The sequence below is a fragment of the Panthera leo genome, assembly GCF_018350215.1.
Source record: "Panthera leo isolate Ple1 chromosome Y unlocalized genomic scaffold, P.leo_Ple1_pat1.1 chrY_random_Un_scaffold_82, whole genome shotgun sequence".
In the NCBI taxonomy this organism is placed as follows: Eukaryota; Metazoa; Chordata; class Mammalia; order Carnivora; family Felidae; genus Panthera; species Panthera leo.
Genome location: NW_024962236.1, coordinates 149276 through 168359, shown reverse-complemented (window position 1 = coordinate 168359; position 19084 = coordinate 149276). Strand labels below are relative to the sequence as shown.

The window sequence follows — 19084 nt, the reverse complement described above, 5'->3', positions numbered from 1 at the left end:
AAATACCATTGGCAATGGAAGCTAGTAACGAAAATTTATATAAGCTTCCTATGAAACGAGTATAATTTAACCCTCTGCATCTTTTAAATAATTATTCACTTTTATTTACTCATGTGGCAGTATTTGTGACAACACATTATCATTGAGTAGTGAAAAAAAGAATATGAGGCTTACTGGGAAACTGTATATTAGGAAGCTATGCCATTTGAACTCTACAAGCTCAAGAGTCAAAATCACAACTCTCGGGGTGCCTGGGTGGCTCAGTTGGTTAAGCGTCCGACTTTGGCTCAGGTCATGATCTCACGGTCCGTGGGTTCGAGCCCCGCGTCGGGCTCTGTGCTGACAGCTTGGAGCCTGGAGCCTGCTTCAGATTCTGTGTCTCCCTCTCTCTCTGACCCTCCCCCATTCATGCTCTGTCTCTCTCTGTCTCAAAAATAAATAAACATTAAAAGAAAATTTAAAAAAAAATCACAACTCTCATTATTCCCCTAAAAAGCTGCCAAGCAGAGAGAAACCGTAATATGGAAGATTTAATAGGTCATGTTTCAGCCTGGGATGGATGGTTCTATTGCACAATACTTAAACTTGAAAGAATAGTGGTACAAAATCACTCCTTGGCCCTTCCGATATCGCAGTAAAATCTGGCTGCGGCACCACTGACTAAACACCATTAAGTCTTGCTGCCACCAATAACTGAGGTCACTTGGATAATCAAGAATTCCATGCTGGACCACAGGACATAAACACTATCATAAAAGTGAAAAGTACTCTGTGTGGCTCTCCTGTTTGATCCCTGTGGTCTTTGATTGTCAAACAAAAGACCAATACCTGCTAACACAACTGTGCATGGACATAAGATAATAAAGGAAAGTCCTGGAGCAAAACTGTTAACCAACTGCCATGATATTTATAAGAGTGATGCATGGTAATGTGGATATTTCCTGTTATCCAACAACAACGACAAACACAAGTGAGGAAAATCTATTTTGCCCAAAGATAACCTCCACCAGTTATTTGGTGCCAAAAAAAATGTACCACCGCTCTAGATCAGTAATACTTCAGAGAAATCCAACGGCTATTATGTATGCAGGTTTAGTCACCACGCTTACCCCTACTCATTTACACTATGTGATTTCCATTTTAAAATAAATTCTCCTGGAAAGATTCCCAGATCAGTATGTGAGATTGGTACAAGGCCAAGTCATTTCCGGGTGGAATCCATCCATGTCCATAACCAGCACCAGTTATTTATTTATTTATTTATTTATTTATTTATTTATTTATTTATTTATTTATTATTTTTTGAAATTCACTCATTGGTTTTTAATAGAAACCGTGAGGTTTCTCAATGCATTTTCAATTTTACCCACTTATAAAGAATTTCCCAAGTTAATTTTACTAAACAAAACCTTCCGAGTGTCTACCATTTCCTTTAGGAGTTCAGTAAACATCAACATTACATTTCAGTATAAAATCTTTAGAAACGTCTGAAGAATGTGTACACAGTTGAACTTTGAATCTTTTGGTTTGTAATCACCGAGCCCATGACATTCAAAGCCATACAAATCCTTACATTATTAACAGTGATACGCTTGAATTTCTTAGACAGTATCCTTGGTCAAAGCGTTGGAATCCAGTTAAAACTCAGAAAGGTGTGGGATTGAGAATACCCACTATTGCAATTGGTGTTGAGAATACCAACTATTGCAACAACTCTCCACACATATTCGATCTTTCGTCCAGAAAGAGTGGCAGTCAAAAAAGGAAAGAAAGAAAGAAAATGAGGCTGCAGGAGTCGGAGGTGGGAGAACAGCAAGGAAATTCTAGCTTTATTACACAAGCATGGAACCAAATTCCTTTGGAGGGGGTGGGGGTGGAATGGCTTCTTCTGACGACTTCAGACCAATGAGGGAACAAGAGAGCACATGGATCTGCCCCTACAGTCCTGGAGACATCTCAATCTGGGGTTAGGAAGAAAGGGGACCTCCCTTGCGGTCCAGGGGTCCCCTCCCTCCGCAGACCCGGTGCTGGGAGGCAGCAGAGGGCACAGCTGCCCCGGAGTCCCAGAAGGCGGCGCCGCATCTCGAGGGCGCTGGCCGGGACCATCTGGTGCTTCTTCGCCCATAAAGTGCACTAGGGGACGCGGTCCCGGCTGTCCCTGGTTCATCCCTCCAGGCACAACCCGTCCCGGGGCTGAGAGGTCGCGCGGCGGTGGCCTGCATCTCACGCCCAGGCACTGGGAAGCGGCGGAGTCTCACCACGGGTTCCAGGTTCACTCCCAGGACTTGGCGCGCCTGGCGCCGCGCTTCTGCCAGGCTGCTCTGGACCCACACGTCGCCCACTCCGCGAATGGTGGGGCAGGTGGTCAGCGTCGGGGTGGCCGCCCTCCCACTCTCCTCCAGGGTGCAGCCCCCGGAGGAGGGCCCGGGGGCCATGGGCTTGCGGTGGCTGCTGTCTTCGCGGGAGGGCGGCGGCGGGGGCGGCATCTTCCTCTGGCCGACCGCCACCGTCCGGGCTCCGTGGCGCCTCCGCCTGGCAGCTGGCCGGCCCGTCTGGAGGCAGGCCTCCGGGGGCTGCTGCCTCCGCGTGTACACCATCTTCTCCTCAGGCGCCTCCAGGGCGGCCCCTCCTGCAGCGCTAGAGGCTCCTTCCCCTGCTGCCAGGGCCAGGGCCTCCTGGGGCCAGCGCCCCCAGCTTCTTCTTGCTGCTCAGGATGTGAGGCCACTAGGGGCCGCCCGCGCTTGCCAGGTCTCGCGGCCGCCGCAGGGCCCTGATGAATTTTCTACCATGAAGCCAAATCAGGAGGCAGGCTGTGAGAGTTACATCGCAGTTGCTAGGAGACCAGGCGCTTTGTGAGGTCACAATGTCTGCATATCTTATCACGGTGGGCTGCCCAAAGCTGCCTTAGGTTTGGCTGTGTTTAAGATTATGCCCTTGAGAAAGACCTGTACCTAATCTTACCTGAGAAGGCCCATAATTCTTCACGAGTTCAAGAGGGTTGTCCTAGAGGTGAATGCACGGGTGCTTCAGCCTCCATTAATTCCATCTAACATGAAATGACACTTAGCGGTGGACAGTACACACACCTTGCAATCAAACACGACTCTAAGAGGGTTTTAGCTAATTAAATGCCTTGTCATGCAACGCACTGAAAGCCAAATTGAAATAACTACTCTACCCTTTCAAAGAATACCGATATACTGTGCCTTGCTTAGGGTTCCATACGTGTGTTGCTACAGCTCACAGTTCAGGAAGCTGTTCTTCACAGCAGCAGCAAACAGTTTGCCTAGTTAGTATCCATGCTTACTTTCATGCAGCTTAGGGAAGACCGAGTCATTGTGTGCTTAAGAGCAAAGGTCAACGAATTCTGTGTGAGTGGCCAGTAGGGCATTCAGTGCCACTAAAACCTATTCACTATCTACCAATTCATGAATATTTCAGGTAAGGCATACACAAGGTAGTAAGACCGTATGGGATTCCAAGGGTAGAAAACGTGTTACACCGTCCGTGTAAGTGCTTTTGAAAGCAACCAGCATAGTCCATCCATCATCACCACATACACAATTCATTCACAAAATACTACAAAGACCACCTACCATGATCAACTGAAATCCACTTCCCCATGAAAGGATGACTCCAAACTAGGTGAATCACTAAGAGTGATAAGTCATGGTAACAATCAGAAGAGAAACTTGCCAAGGTCAATGTGATACATGTGACAGGCCTCTGTCTTTATTCAACTCCTTTTCTTAAACACACAAAGCTTTCATCTACGCAGCTTAAGCTACTACTACCTCACGCTCATAAAGTGCTGAAAATGGAAAGCAATCTCATATACAGTAAGAGCAACCCCTGGATTTCCTTTTTCATTCAATGTAATTTATTTTCAAATTGGTTTCCACGCAACAGCCAGTGTTCATCCCAACAGGTGCCCTCCTCAATGCCCGTCACCCACTTTCCCCTCTCCCCAACCCCACGTGAACCCTCAGTCTGTTATCAGTATTGAAGAGTCTCTTATGGTTTGCCTCCCTCCCTCTCTATAACTTTTTCCCCCCATCATCTCCCCCATGGTCTTCTGCTAAGTTTCTCAGGATCCACACATGGATGAAAACATATGATATCTGTCTTTCTCTGCCTGACTTATTTCACGTAGCATAATACCCCCCAGTTCCATCCACGTTGCCACAAATGGCCAGATTTCATTCTTTCTCATGGCCAAGTAGTATTCCATTGTATATACATAAACCACAACTTCTTTATCCACTTGTCAGTTGATGGACAGCTAGGCTCTTTCCATAGTTTGGCTGTTGTTGAAAGTAGTGCTATAAACATTGGGGTACATGTGCCCCTATGTCTCAGCACTCCTGTACCCCTTGGGTAAATTCCTAGCAGTGCTATTGCTGGGTCTTAGGGTAGACAATTTTTAATGATTTGAGGAACCTCCACACTGTTTTCCAGAGCGGCTGCACCAGGTTGCATTACCACCAACAGTGCAAGAGGGTTGGGTTCCTGTTCTTCCATATCCTCACCAGCATCTATAGTCTTCTAATTTGCTCACATCAGCCACTCTGACTGGCATGAGGTGGTATCTCAGTGCGGTTTTGATTTGGATTTCCCTGACGAGGAGTGCTGTTGAGCATTTTTTCATGTGTCCCTTGACAATCTGGATGTCTTTTTTAGAACAGTGTCTGTTCAAGTCTTCTGCCCGTTTCTTCCTGGATTATTTGTTTCCCGGTGTGGAGTTGGTGAGTTCTTTTTAAAGGTTTTGGATACTAGCCAATTATCCAGTATGACTTTTGCACACATCTTTTCCCATTCAGTCAGTTGCCTTTTAGTTTTGTTGATTGTTTCCTTCACTGTGGAGAAGTTTTTATTTCGATGAGGTCTCGATGGTTCATTTTTGCTTTTAGTTCCCTTGCCTTCGGAGATGTGTCAACTAAGAACTTGCTGACGCTGAGGACAGTGACTATTTTCCTGCTTTCTCCTCCAGGGTGTGATGGTTTACTGTCTCACATTCACGTCCTTCATCCATTGTGAGTTTATTTTTGTGAGTGGTGTAAGAAAGTGGTCTAGTTTCATTCTTCTGCATGTTGCTGTCCACTTCTCTCAACACCATTTGTTAAAGACACTGTCTTTTTTTCCATTGGATATTCTTTCCTGCTATGTCAAAGATTAGTTGGCCATACGTATGTGGGTCCAGTTCTGGGGTGTCTATTCTATGGCATTAAGTCTATGTATTTGTTTCTGTGCCAATACCATGCTGTCTTGATGGTTACAGCTTTGTGGTAGTGGCTAAAGTCTGGCATTGTGGTGCCTCTCACTTTGGTTTTCTTCTTCAGAATTACTTTGGCTATTCAGGATCTTTTGTGTTTCCATACACATTTTATGATTGCTTGTTCCAGCTTGGAGAAGAATTCTGGTGCAATGTGTTTGGGGCTGCATATAATGTGAGGACTGTGTTGGGTCATATTGATATTTCGTCAATATTTATTCTTCCAATCCACAAGCATGGGATGTTTTTCCTTTCTCTGTATCTTCTTCAATTTCCTTCACAAGCTTTCTATAGTTTTCAGCATAAAGATCTTTTACATCTTTGGTTAGTTTTATTCCTAGGTATTTTTTGACTCTTGTAGCATTGTAAATTGGATCCATTTCTTTATTTCTCTTTCTGTTGCTTCATTATTGGTGTATAAAACGCAACCAATTTCTGTACATTGATTTTGTACCATGCAACATTGCTAAATTCATGTATCAGTGCTAGAGGACTTTTGGCGGAGTTTGTCGGATTTTCCATGTATAGTGTCATGTCATCTGCAAAAAGTGGAAGTTTGACTTCATCTTTGCAAATGATGATACCTTTAATTTCACTTACTGTCTGATTACTGATGCTAAAACTTCCAACACTATGTTCAACAACCGGAGTGAGAGTGGACATCTCTGTCTTGTTCCTGATCTCAGGGGGAATGGTTTCAGTTTTTCCCCATTGAGGACGATATTTACTGTGGGCTTCTCATAAATGGCTTTTATGATGTTTAAGGTATGTTCCTTCTATCCTAACTTTCTTGAGGGTTTGTATCAAGTAAGGAAGCTGTATTTTCTCAAATACTTTTTCTGCATCTATTGACAGTGTACTATGCTTCCTATCTTTTCTTTTATTAATGTGATGTAGCACATTGATTGATTTGTGAATATTGCACTAGCCCTGCAGGCCAGGAATGAATCCCACTTGATCGTGTTGAATAATACTTTCTATATGCTATTGAATGTGATTTGTTAGTATCTTGTTGAGAATTTTTGCACCCCTATTCATCAGAGATATTGGCCTGTAAATCTCCTTTTTTTTCTGTGTCTCTCATTTGGGAATCAAAGTAATGCTGGGTCATACAATGAGTCTGGAAGTTTTCCTTTCATTTCCATTTTTTGGAACAGCTTGGGAAGGATAGCTATTATCTCTACTTTAAATGTCTGCTAGAATTCGCCAGGGAAGCCACCTGGTCTAGGACTCTTATTTATTGGGATATTTTTGATAACTGATTCAATTTCCTCACTAGTTATGGGTCCGTACACATTTTCTATTTCTTCCGGTTTGAGTTTTGCAAGTGTGTGGGTATGGAGGCATTTGTCCATTTCTTCCAGGTTGTGCAGTTTGTTGGCATAGAAGATTTTATAGTGTTTCATGATGATTGCTTGAATTTCTGAGGGATTCGTTGTCATAATTCCATTTTCATTCGTGATTTTACCTATATGGGTCCCCTCTCTTTTCTTTTTGAGAAGCCAGGCTAGACGTTTATCCCTTTTGTGTATATTCTCAAAAACACAACTCTTGGTTTCATTGATGTGCTCTACTGTTTTCCTTTAGACTCCATATTGTTTATTTCTGCTCTGATCTTTATTATTTCTCTTCTTCTGCTCGGTTTGGCGTGCCTTGCTGTTCTGCTGCTAGTTCCTGTAGGTGTGCTGTTAGATTTTGTATTGGGGATTTTTCTTGTTTCTTGAGATAGGCCTGGATAGCAATGTTTGTTGTTGTTGCTGTTGTTGTTGTTTTGTTTTTTGTTTTGTTTTGTTTTGTTTTGTTTTGTTTTGTTGTTCCCTGTCAGGACTGCCCTTGCTGCATCCCAAAGGGTTTGCATTGTTGTATTTCGTTTTCATTTGTTTCCTTATATCTTTTAATTTCTTCTCAAGTTGCCTGGTTGACCCATTTATTCGTTAGTGGGATGTTTTATAACCTCCATGCTTTTGGAGACTTTCCATCTTTTTTTCTCTGGTTAATTTAATGTCCCTGCAATTACCACATTCTTATCAATAAGGTTCTGTATGTTTTTAATTAATTGTTTTATATACTTGTGTGTCTCCGAATTTGGTGTGTAGACATTTAAAATGTGTAGCTCTTCCTGATGGAGAGACCCTGGAATTAATATAGAAAGCCCTTCATCATCTCTTGTTACAGCTTTCAACTTAAACTCTACTTTGCATGATATAAGTTGGCTCCTCTAGGTTTCTTTTGACCTCCAGTAGCATGATAGATAGTTCTCCATCCCCTCCCTTTCAATCTGAAGGTGTCCTCATGTCTAAAATCAGTCTCTTGTAGACAGCAAATAGGTGGGTCTTGTTTTGTTTTTTTGTTTTTGTTTTTTCTATCCATTCTGATACGCTCTGTTGTTTGGTTGGAGCATTTAGTCCATTGAAATTCAGTGTTATCAGGGAAAGATATGCGTTCAGAGTCATTGTGATGTCCGTAGGTTTCATGCTTACAGTGGTGCAGCAGTTTCCTTTCCCACCAACAGTGAGAGAGGATTACTCTTTCTCCATATGCTCGCCAGCATCTGTGGTTTCCTGAGTTGCTCATTTTAGCCACACTGACTAGTGTGAGGTGGTGTCTCAGTGTGGCTTTGATTTGTATTTTCCTGATGATGAGTGATGTTGAGCATCTTTTCATGTGTCTGTGGGCCATCTGGATGTCTCCTTTGGAAAAGTGTCTATTCATGTCTTCTGCCCATTTTTTCACTGTATTACATTTTCCAGGTGTGACTTGGGTAAGTTCTTTATACATTTTGTATACTAACCCTTTACCAATATGTCATTCGCAAATATCTTCACTCCTTCCATCGGTTGCCTTTTAATTTGGCTGATTGTTTCCTTTGCAGTGCAGAAGATTTTTATCTAGACCAGGTCCTGATAATTCATTTTTGCTTTTCATTCCCTTGGCTTTTGAGACTTGCCAAGGAAGAAATTGCTGCAGTTGAGGTCAAAGGGTTTTTTTTTCCTCTTTTCTCCTCTAGTGTTTTGATGGTTTCCTGTCTACATTTAAGTCTTTCATCCATTTTGCATTTATTTTTGTGCACGTTGTAAGAAAGTCATCTAGTTGATTCTTCATCATGTTGCTGTTCAGTTCTCCCAGCACCATTTGGAAAGAGACTGTCTTCTATCCATTGGATTCTCTTTCCAGCTTTGTCAAAGATTAGTTCACCATGCATTTGTGGGGCCCCTTCTGGGTTCTCTATTCTGTTTCCTTGGTTAATGTGCCAGTTTCTGTGCCAATGTCATACTATCTTGATGATTACAGCTTCGTAGGAGAGTCGAAAGTCTGGGCTTCCTCCCACTTTGGCTTCCTTTTCTCAACATAACTTTGGCTACTCAGGTTCTTTGGTTGTTCCGTGCCAATTTTCAGATTGCTTGCTCCAGTCTGGAGAAGAATGTTGGTACAATTTTGATTGGTATTGCATTAAATGTGTAGATTGCTTTGGGTAGTATTGACATTTTAACACTATTCATTCTTCCACTCTATAGGCATGGATTGTTTGTTTGTTTGGTTTTTTTCCTGATTTTGTTGTGTCTTCATCATTTTCCTTCATACATTTTCTATACTTTCACCGTACAGATCTTCTACATTTTTGGTTTGGTTTCTTGCTTGGTATTTTAGGGTTATTGTTGAAATTGTAATTGGCATTGATTTCTTGACTTCTCTTTCTGTTGCTTCCTTATTGGTGTATAGAAATGCAACCAGGTTCTTTACACTGATTTTGTATCCTGTATGTTTGGTCAATTCATGTATCAGATCTAGCAGCGTTTTCATGGAGTCTTTTGGTTTTTCTGCGTTCAGTCTCATGTCATCTTTGAAAGGCCAAAGTTTGACTTTCAGTGATATATGTTCAGTTAAGTGTAGTTAAAAAGAATTTACCCTTAGGGCTCTATGGTAACTTCATAATTGCACAATAAGTGAGAAATAAGCAAGAACTGTGCATGTTATCCCACATTAGAATTGGTAACTGGAATCTAACTCTTTAAAATATATTGAATTCCTCATGTTATGGATAGAAGTATGAAACATCTAACTTCACCCAGTGCACACGTGTGTATTTGTAATCACATATGGTAATCAGCAAAATTGTAATACTAGTAAGGTGTACCAAATTTTACACGTTCATTGTACAGATAATATTGTTTTACCGTCTTTATGGTAGCATCCTAAATAAGACATTTGGAATCAAGGAGAGAATCCAGAACCTACAGGGTACATTCTTCATGCTCTATTCTGGCTTTCAAATAAATGAACAATGGAATTAAAAAAAATAGATTGCACTGGTAATCATGTGTATTGCAATTGTGCAATTACTTTTTATGCACTCTAGCCATAATAAGAGTGCACGTGAATAGGGTTTGGAAATAACACCTATTTATTACTTTGTTTGACATGACAAACTCACTAGCAACATATACTTTCAAAAACTTTTTAATTTTTAGTATTCATTTTTTCAGATATTCTATAAGGCCCAATAACGTATTACTCCACATGTAGAAGAGCAAAGGTAGAACTGGTGAACTTTGCATTTGTTCCAATGGCTATCACATAATATTATTTGATATCCTAGAATTTTAAACAACTATACAGCTGCACGACTCATGCTAGGTATTTAAACCTTGACATACTTTAGCTTTCTGTTTTTCATTATTCAATAGTTTTTTTTTAGAATTAGCTTTTGCTACAATAGCGTAACTATTAACTTGGGTGATAGACATCCAAGTTTCCAGCTTATCTGTTTTTGTATCAGTGATTAAAATCAATCCCTATGTCATTGCCTTTTTAATTAACCATGGCTATGTTTTAGTTCTTTTATCACTGCAATACTAAATTCTCTGTTGTCTTCTATGCCTTTTTTGAAACCAAGTGATTATTCTTATGACAATTATTCTAAATTCTTGCTGTTATACTGCTTTTATCTATTTTGATCAATTCTTTAACGGTTACTTCTCCTGGAATTTCGTCTGAGGGGAATTCTTCCGTTTCATCATTGTGGATAGTTTTCTATTCCTTATGTGTGTTAACGTTTTTGTTGTTGCTGTTGTTATAGTTGTTGTTGTTGTTGTTGTTGTTGTTGTGTTGTGTTGTGTTGTGTTGTTTTGTTTTGTTTTGTTTTATGTGCTCTGCACCTGAGAGCACTGCTATATTAAAGTGGACTCATCCCCTCTCCATGGCCTGGCCCTTCTGGAGGTGTGTTTTGGAAAGTGTTACTTGCTTTGTGTTGCTATGACTTTCGTTGTTTGATTTCTCATCTCAGAGTGATGTTTGAAAATCACACGAGGTGTGCTTTGATTTGCTCCTTGAAGTACTGAATGAAGTAATTGGAGGTTTGCACTCTCTTGACAGGGGTTAAAACACCTTAAGTTGCCATAGATGGATGTTCTTTCCCTTCCCTACAATGGGGGTTTCTCCTGGTAGTGAGATCCTGGAGACGTGGTGGCGCCAAAGCCCAGGCTCTACACAGACGGCTCCTCTGAAAGGCTCTGGGCAGCTGCACTTATGAAAGCCGCTCATTTTCTGATTTCCCAGAGGTTACCTTGGACAAAATTGTGGATTTTTTAAATTACCTGGCCCCATAAAATTCGTCTACCAGCCAGATCTTAGACTGTAGGCAAATGATACCTCACAGTTTGCTTTTCCAATTTGTAAAGGGGACGTATACCGCCTATGTTCAGTATAGTTGTGAGATTATTGGTAATGCTGTAAAAAGTGTGGAAAAAATACTGGCACATTACACTCAATAAACACTGTATTTTTTTAATTTCCTCATAGTTGTCACTACATCCATGCAAACTATATCTCCAGGGTGGGGTCTTTCGAAGGTCAAAATGTAAGCTACACCATAGAAGCTATCAACAAGGCAAACTCTTTTTCCTATTCTTGAGGAGGTGACCCTTCCCTTTTTTGTATATGAATACTAAATTTGGTGGTAGAGATTATTAAAGACTTGAATATATATTGCAGTCCAGCACACCAGGAGATAGTTAAAAGTCCCCTATTTCAGGCACTGTGGATATACATATTGAACACCTTAGGTGTCAGGTGCTATTAGGTTCAAGTACACAGTGATAATCAAACATGCACGCTCCATATATTCAGGATGTTTCAAACCTCAGCTACAAAATGTACATGTATAATTACAACTTGTGGCAAATGCTGTTAAATAAAAGACTAAATGTTATGAGAAGGAATGACACAGGGGACAAAATGTCGATTAGAGGATTGGCCAACAAAGGTTTCTTGGGGAGAAAAGTCCTTTATTCAAACTTGGACCCGTAGCAAGAACGGTAAGGAAACTAGCGAACACAAAATGCATCCTAAGCGGAACCTACGTGGGTCTAATTTGAGAAACCAGGAGAAGAGACGGTCCCAATCACCTAATGAAAGGAGAATGAGGAAAGATGGCATTAGAGGGGTGACAAGGCAAGACTGCCAAATCTGGTGGTCACGTTACAGATTCTATGTGTCATTTTGAGTAGAGTGGAGATTAGAGGGTTGTTTTAAGCAGAGGAATGAACTGCTCAGATTCAGGATTTTTGGATTGCATTCCTGATGCAGTGAAAAGAATGAACTGGGATTTTGGTTGGAAGGGAAAGGCAGCATGGGGCTAAGAACGAAAATGGAGAGTAAGCAGGTGGTGAGAAACTAGGTGGCTTGGCATACGTTGGAGTTGGAGTTGAGAACCCCTGCTGCTGAATGGATCACAGGAAAGACGTTGAGGAGGGGACGACCGACAATGAGGCTCTTTCCCTCTTGAGCAACTGAAGACAATGTCCCATTAACAGAGAGACACAAGAGGGGTCTTAAGTTGGTCATGGATTTCAATTGCTTATTCATTGGGATTTAATTCACATACTTACAGAAGTTTGCTTAGAATTTTAACTTTTCGTTGTTTTGTTTCTACCGAATTGCTTCGTTATTACCATCTGGAGGTTCTAACTGATGGTCTCCAATTCTTCGCTGTCAACAAGACCTTCTTACATAAGATTATGGAATTGATGGGTGATGTAGGTACCTCATCTTCTACCCAGTCTTGGTCATCGTCACAAATACTCAATGGCCACTGTTGTAGAAGAACCTCAAACTCCATCAGGGTTGTTCTCACTGTTCTTGGAATGGCCGCCCCTCCTTTTTCCCCACACATTTGGTTTTGTCTCCTTTGTCCTTCTCCTTTCTGCCTGCCAGCTAGAAATTTGGTTATCCTTTAAGATTCTTTGTGCTATGCCTCTGAGATGCCTTTACTGATCAACTCAGCTCAGTGGACTTCTCCTGATACATGAAACTTGACCTTGAAGTCTTACTGTGCTTTGTATGGTGTTTGGGTTTTTCCTACCCTCAAATATTGTAAGTTTCTTGAAGGCAAAGATGAGGTCTTCCATGCTTCCAGAAACTTCTATAAACACTCAAACATGGTCAAAGTTTAGAAATCTTTCTTGGTGAAGTGTTGGAGTCAACGTCATATCAGGTGGGAGGGGAGTCTGCTGAAAGAATTTTCGGATTCAAGTGCAACCTTGAAACAAGGTTTACATCACAAACCAGAGGCAATTACATAACTTCACAAAAATAATAAGTTACTGCACATAACTTCACGTTTCACAAAAGAGTTATATCATGACCTCTGTTTTCTCCTTCCTCTCAATGCATATTGGAGACTGAAAATGAAGAACGTGTTTTCAGAGTTTTGTGAGACCTCAATGTTAACTGTTGCAGTACTTTCTAGAGTCACATTGTTCGTTTTTGGCTTTCATTCTCAGACATATATTCATCAAGACAGATTCTGGGCATGAATCCAAAAAACAGTTTCAGGAAACTAGAAAATTAAATAGCACCAACTAAATTTTCAGTTGTAACAGTTACTACTAAGGAGATCTCATTTAATTCTGTGTTTATCTGTACCGTGGAAAATTAACTCTTGCCTTTTCCAGTCTCAGTATTTATGGAGCTGGGATACCAAACTAGGGTATGTCTACATATTTGATACCCTAATCTCCCACTCAAGTGTGCCGTATTATGGAACACATATTTTTAGAACATGTCTAAAGACGTTTCCTTTGAGAATTTGGGGAATTTTCCACATATTATGGAAGCTATGCAGAGTCTCTTAAAATCTATATGTAGTCTTTTTGTCTAGGAGATTTATGAAAGAAGAAGAAGAAGAAGAAGAAGAAGAAGAAGAAGAAGAAGAAGAAGAAGGAGAAGGAGAAGGAGAAGGAGAAGGAGAAGGAGAAGGAGAAGGAGAAGGAGAAGGAGAAGGAGAAGGAGAAGGAGAAGGAGAAGGAGAAGAAGAAGAAGGAGAAGAAGAAGAAGAAGAAGAAGAAGAAGAAGAAGAAGAAGAAGAAGAAGAAGAAGAAGAAGAAGAAGAAGAAGAGAGAAGAAGGAGGAGGAGGAGGAGGAGGAGGAGGAGGAGGAGGAGGAGGAGGAGGAGGAGGGAAGAGAAGAAGGAGGGGGAGGAGGGGAAGAACGAGGGGTAGGGGGAGGGTGATGGGGAGGAAAGTGATGTCAATATGCCCACAAAATAATTTTTACATTGCATTTTATTGTCCAGAAAGAGGAACCCATTGAGAATTCCTTAAACTGGATTCATCTCCTCCTTTTGTCTGGGGATTTCAACATCTACCCTAGTGGTTCTTAGCCCAAGGTCAAATTAGAATGATCTGTGGAACTGACATCCAGACATCAGGGTGATTCTGATGTACAGCCAGGGTTTAAGGCTATGGCAGCTAACTAAACATTAATGCGCTGTAGTAGATACGCTTCATGCTGAGCACAGTAAAAGGGAAATGTTCATAGCAGTCTTCCGTATAATAAGTACAGTATGGAAACATACATTCCAAATGTGAATCAACAGTAGAATTGATAAGCAAATTGTTAAATAATCATCTAAGGGAATACAATGTGGAAGTAGAAATCTCTGAGTTACACCTATGCAAAACAACATCGATGAGCCTTATAATGTTGAACGGAAGAAGCCAGATCTAAAGAAATGCATATTATTCCATTACATTTTTATAAAATTCAAACATGGACTAATTTAATCTCTGTTGCCCAAAGTCAGGATATTGATTACGTTGGGGAAGGGAGATGGAGCAGGAATGGGGAGTGATTGCAGGGAGAGATTTCATGGTGCTAGTAATGTTCTCCTTTTGGAGTTTCATGGAAGTTAGAGGCCTAAGGTTATACAATATAAACTTATGTATTTCCTTTACATTTCAGTATGTCCTCAAACCTATATGCTGAACTAATTGCTGAAGTTCATCTGTATTAAAAGCAATAGAATCCTTTGAAATAAGCTCTTTGGCCAAAAAAATAGTAACAAAAGTTGACAGTGGGATGGATCACTATGCGTCATGATTTGCTACTAGTTCTTGTTTTGTTTCTTTCTTTGTCTGTCTGTTTGTTTGCTTGATTGCTTATTTGTTCGTGTTTAATATGATGTGGTCCTGGAGCAGACCCACTGAAGGTGATATTATGGAAGTTAATATATTAATTAGAGTAAGTGGGTTGATGAATCTGTTCACTAAAGTCATTCCTAAAGCCAATAGCATATGGTGTAAAGCCAATTATATGATTTTCAAACAAATGTAATATCTTATAAACTCACAGTTTTTATGGACTCCTGTGTGGCTCAATTGGTCAAGCATCTGACTTCAGGTCAGGTCATGATCTCACAGTCTGTCAGTTTGAGCCCGGAATCAGTTTTGGATTTTGGATTCTCTCTCTCTCTCTCTCTCTCTCTCTCTCTCTGGCCCAGCTTTTACTCTTTCTCTCTCTCTCTTAAATATAGATCAACATTTAAAAAATTAAAACAATGAAAAATAAAAAATAATGTTGATTTTGAGACAGAGAGCGCACAAACAGAGAAGGGGCAAACAGAGGGGACAGATGATCCAAAGTGCGTTTTATGCTGATAGCACTGAGTCTGGTGTGGTGCTTGTATTCACAAATTGTGAGATCATGACCTGAGCAGAGGTTTGACACTCAGCTGACTCAGCTACCCAGGTATCCCTTGACTCCCATTGTAATCTAGACGTTAGCAACGTTAACACTGGACTATTTGAAACTATCCTTGATATGTTGAATGTACCTAATAAATTTATAAAATTGAAACACTTTATTTATTTAAATGATACTAGACTGAATCATTTATTTGAAATGTTATTTTATGATTATGGTAGTCTTAAAGTTTTTTGCAGAAAAGTTAGAAAATTAAAAATAAAAAAGAAAGAAAAATGGTCATAAGTCAAACACCTGGAGATAAGCATATCTAAACACCTTTTTTTATGTTTACGTATTTTTGGCAGAGAGAGAGAATGAGAGACAGATGAGCAAGAGTGAGGGATGGGAGGAGAGAGAGAGATAGAATCATAAGCAGGCTCCACGCTGTCAGTGCAGAGCCTAATATGCAGCTTGGTCCCACACACTGTGGAATCATAACTGAGCTGGAATCTAGAGCCAGATGCTTAACCGACTGAGCCATTCAGGTGCCCCTGGAGGTAAGCACCTCTAACACTGTGGTATAATCGCCACGGAAGAGGTATATGTACATGCATTAACCAAAATTAGCTATGTAGCTGTGAATCCCATTTCTGGTCATCTAGTGATACGAGCATTTGCTAGGTCATAAATGTTCTGCAGGGCTATGAATTTTAAAGGCCACATAGCATGCCATAACCTATTTAAACACTGCTATTGATCATTGAGGGTGTTCCATTTTCTTGCTTCAATTAGTTGCTACAAGTAGAATTAGCTTTTCATGGTCTAGACACAGTTTAGTAAATGTCAATTAAAAAATAAAAAGAACTGCAGCCGGTAATGTGAGGCGGAGGAACAGGTATGACCAGATGTGGCTTCACCTTGTCTATTGCTGGCAGTCTTTACATCCTTCTCTCCCTCATCCTCTTTTTCTCCTCCTAGACCCACAACCTCCACCTCTTTATTCCTCCTTCTTCTCATCCTCGTTTCTCTGTCTATACTGGCCTCCTTGCTTCCCATCAGTACACACGTTCACACTCCTGCCTTGGGGAATTCATGGGTCCTTCTGCCTAGATCACCTTCCTGTCAGCAGGTAGTTCTTTCATTTCCTTGAGGTATTTATTTATTCAACTGACACCTTTTTCAGCAGGACCTTCTGTGTCTCCTATTTCACCCTGTCTAGTATTTCACACCCCCTCCCCCAATTCTTCTATCCTCTCCAAGATGTATTTCCTTTTTTTCCCCATTCATTATTCTCTACCATAGTTTCTATTTCCATTTCCTTTGTCAGTCCCCCAACTGGACTATTAAGCACCAAGATCACAGTGATCCTTGCTCTTTTTGTTCACTAGTGGATCCTCAGGGTGTAGACTGTGTTGTCTCACTCTAAATGCTCCAAAGATTTTTATTGAATGTTTCAATGAATCAACATCCCTCCTTCTTTCTTATGAAAGTTTATAATTTTGTACTTTACACTTACATCTATGATCCATTTGAGTGAATTTTGGTATAAGTTATGAATTTAGGTCAAGGCTTCTCTTAATTAATTAATCAATGAACCGACTAATTAAACAATTAATTACTTAGTTCATTGATTACTATTGCATATGAACACTTAATTGTTCCAGTAACACTTGATGAAAGACTATATCCCTTTTTCTGTTAGGTTGGCTATATGTCATTATCAGAAGTTGTGTGAGGATGCTTGTGTATGGGGTCAGTTTCTGGATTCTCTGTTCTATCTTTTGACCTGTGTCTCCATCTTTCTTCACTATCACACTGCCTTGATTACGGGAGGTTTATATTAAGTCTTAAAATTGTGCAACATGAGTTCTCCAAATTGGTTATTTTTCAGAGCTGTTTGGCTGTTCTAGTTCCTTTGTCTTTTCACACACATTTTAGGATCAGCTTGCTGATATCCACAAAACAATCCTGGGATTTCGACTGGGATTATGTTGAATCTCTAGATCAAGTTGATAATTGACATCTTACTAGCGAAGCTTCCATGGGTAGATATGGCCTATGTCTCCATTTATTTATATCTTCCTTGATTGATCCAATCAGCCTTCTGTGGCTTTTAGCATACAGATCCTGTGCATGGCTGTTAGATTTAAATGTAAGTATTTCAATGTTTGGTTTGATATTAAATGGTTCTTTAAAAGCTTTTCATATTCTAATTGTTCATTGCATATGTATAAAAATAAAACTGAGTTGTATATATTGACCGTGTATTCTGGGGCTTATTTAATTATGTTTGAGTTCTAGAAACCTGATGTATACCCCTTAGAATTTGTTTCATGTTGATAACCCCATGATTTAAGAGTCGTTGGGGCGCCTGGGTGGCGCAGTCGGTTAAGCGTCCGACTTCAGCCAGGTCACGATCTCGCGGTCCGTGAGTTCGAGCCCCGCGTCAGGCTCTGGGCTGATGGCTCGGAGCCTGGAGCCTGTTTCCGATTCTGTGCCTCCCTCTCTCTGCCCCTCTCCCGTTCATGCTCTGTCTCTCTCTGTCCCAAAAATAAATTAAAAAAAAAAAAAAAAAAAAAAAACGTTGAAAGAGTCGCGGCAGTTTTCAGGGCACCTTGATGGCTCCATCAGTTGACTACCAGACTGCTGGGTTCAGCAGCTCAGGTCATGGTCCCATGGTCAGGGGATTGAGCCCCGTGTGGGGCTCTGTGCTAAGCATGGAGCCTGCTTAAGCTTCTCTCTCTGTCTTTCTCTCTGTCTCTTTCTCTCCCCGTCTCTGCTCATTCTCTCTTTCCAAAATACAAATTGAAAAATAAATACATAAAAGAATTGAGATTTTTATTTTTACTTTTTCCAATCTGAAGACCTTTTCTATGCCTTTTTCTGTACATGCCACACTTGTAATCAGGGGAGGTACTGGTGTTTATGTCGATTTGTACACAGAACTGGCAGATTCCTTGCTTGTATTGTCTCCTTCCTTGGATTTCTCTCAAACTTTCCCCAATCAAAATAGGATTCAGAGGGACCCTATTCTAGTTTCGGTTCAAGATGGCTGTGTAGGAAGGCCTTGAACTCAACTCGTGCAAAGTGAAAGAAGATTCTAACTACCTCCAGATTGACCTCAAACTTTCCAATTGATTAACTTTTTCTTTCCAGCTTCTCTCCTTCTTTATGATTCTTTAATTTTGAGACAGAGGGAGACAGAGTGCAAGTGGGGGATGGGCAGGAATAGCAGGGAACATAGAATCTGAAACAGGCTCCAGGCTCTGAGCTGTCAGCACAGAGCCCAATGCGGAACATGAACCCATGAACCATGAGATCATGACCTGTACGGAAGTAGGATGATTAATCAGCCAAGCCACACATGCGCCCCCTCCCCACCCTTTGCTTATCTCTTAATTCAGGATCCTGAAAGCAAAGTATCACCTGATGGTAACTGAATCTACCCCTCTAGCAATAAGGACTGCCTGAGCCAATAAGACTCCACCCTCAAGCCCAAGGCAGTGACCAACCTGACCTTAGTGACCACCTGTGTATACCTACCTCTTTTTGTCCCACATTTTCCTTACATAAACCTGGAAGTATTTTCAGCACATTAGAGGGAGTCTTTGATGTGAGTCTGCTGCATTTCTGGTGTCGGCCTCTGAATACATTTCCCATTTGTTTCACCTCCACTATTTCTTTGAATTGCGATCTTGTCAGTAATGGGTAGCCAAACCTCACCTTTTTTGGGTCCCCTGGACCTAGGTGCTCTTGTGCCTGAACTCCCTGACTACGTTTCTGGTGAACCAGCCAGAAGGTGTACTTCCAATTTGTCCAGCTCCCTGGGGATTGCACCCATTGATATAA

At 40.9% G+C, this 19084-nt stretch overlaps 1 protein-coding gene across 1 annotated transcript; it reads right to left on the bottom strand.

The window, feature by feature from the left end:
• Positions 1 to 1802: 1802 nt before the first annotated feature.
• Positions 1803 to 16252, bottom strand: LOC122212867. Its single transcript, XM_042926842.1, has 2 exons — positions 16153 to 16252; positions 1803 to 2704 (listed from the first exon to the last, which is right to left on the bottom strand). The coding sequence occupies exons 1-2, from the start codon at positions 16250 to 16252 to the stop codon at positions 1968 to 1970; spliced, it is 837 nt and encodes a 278-aa protein (XP_042782776.1). The 3' UTR covers positions 1803 to 1967.
• Between the last annotated feature and the right edge of the window lie 2832 nt (positions 16253 to 19084).

Coding starts and splice junctions, on each gene's coding strand:
- LOC122212867 (XM_042926842.1), bottom strand. CDS start 16,252: ATGAGAAGAAGGAGGAATAAAGAGGTGGAGGTTGTGGGTCTAGGAGGA. Junction 2,705..16,152: donor GACTGCCAGCAATAGACAAG/GTGAAGCCACAT, acceptor CATCCTGAGCAG/CAAGAAGAAGCTGGGGGCGC.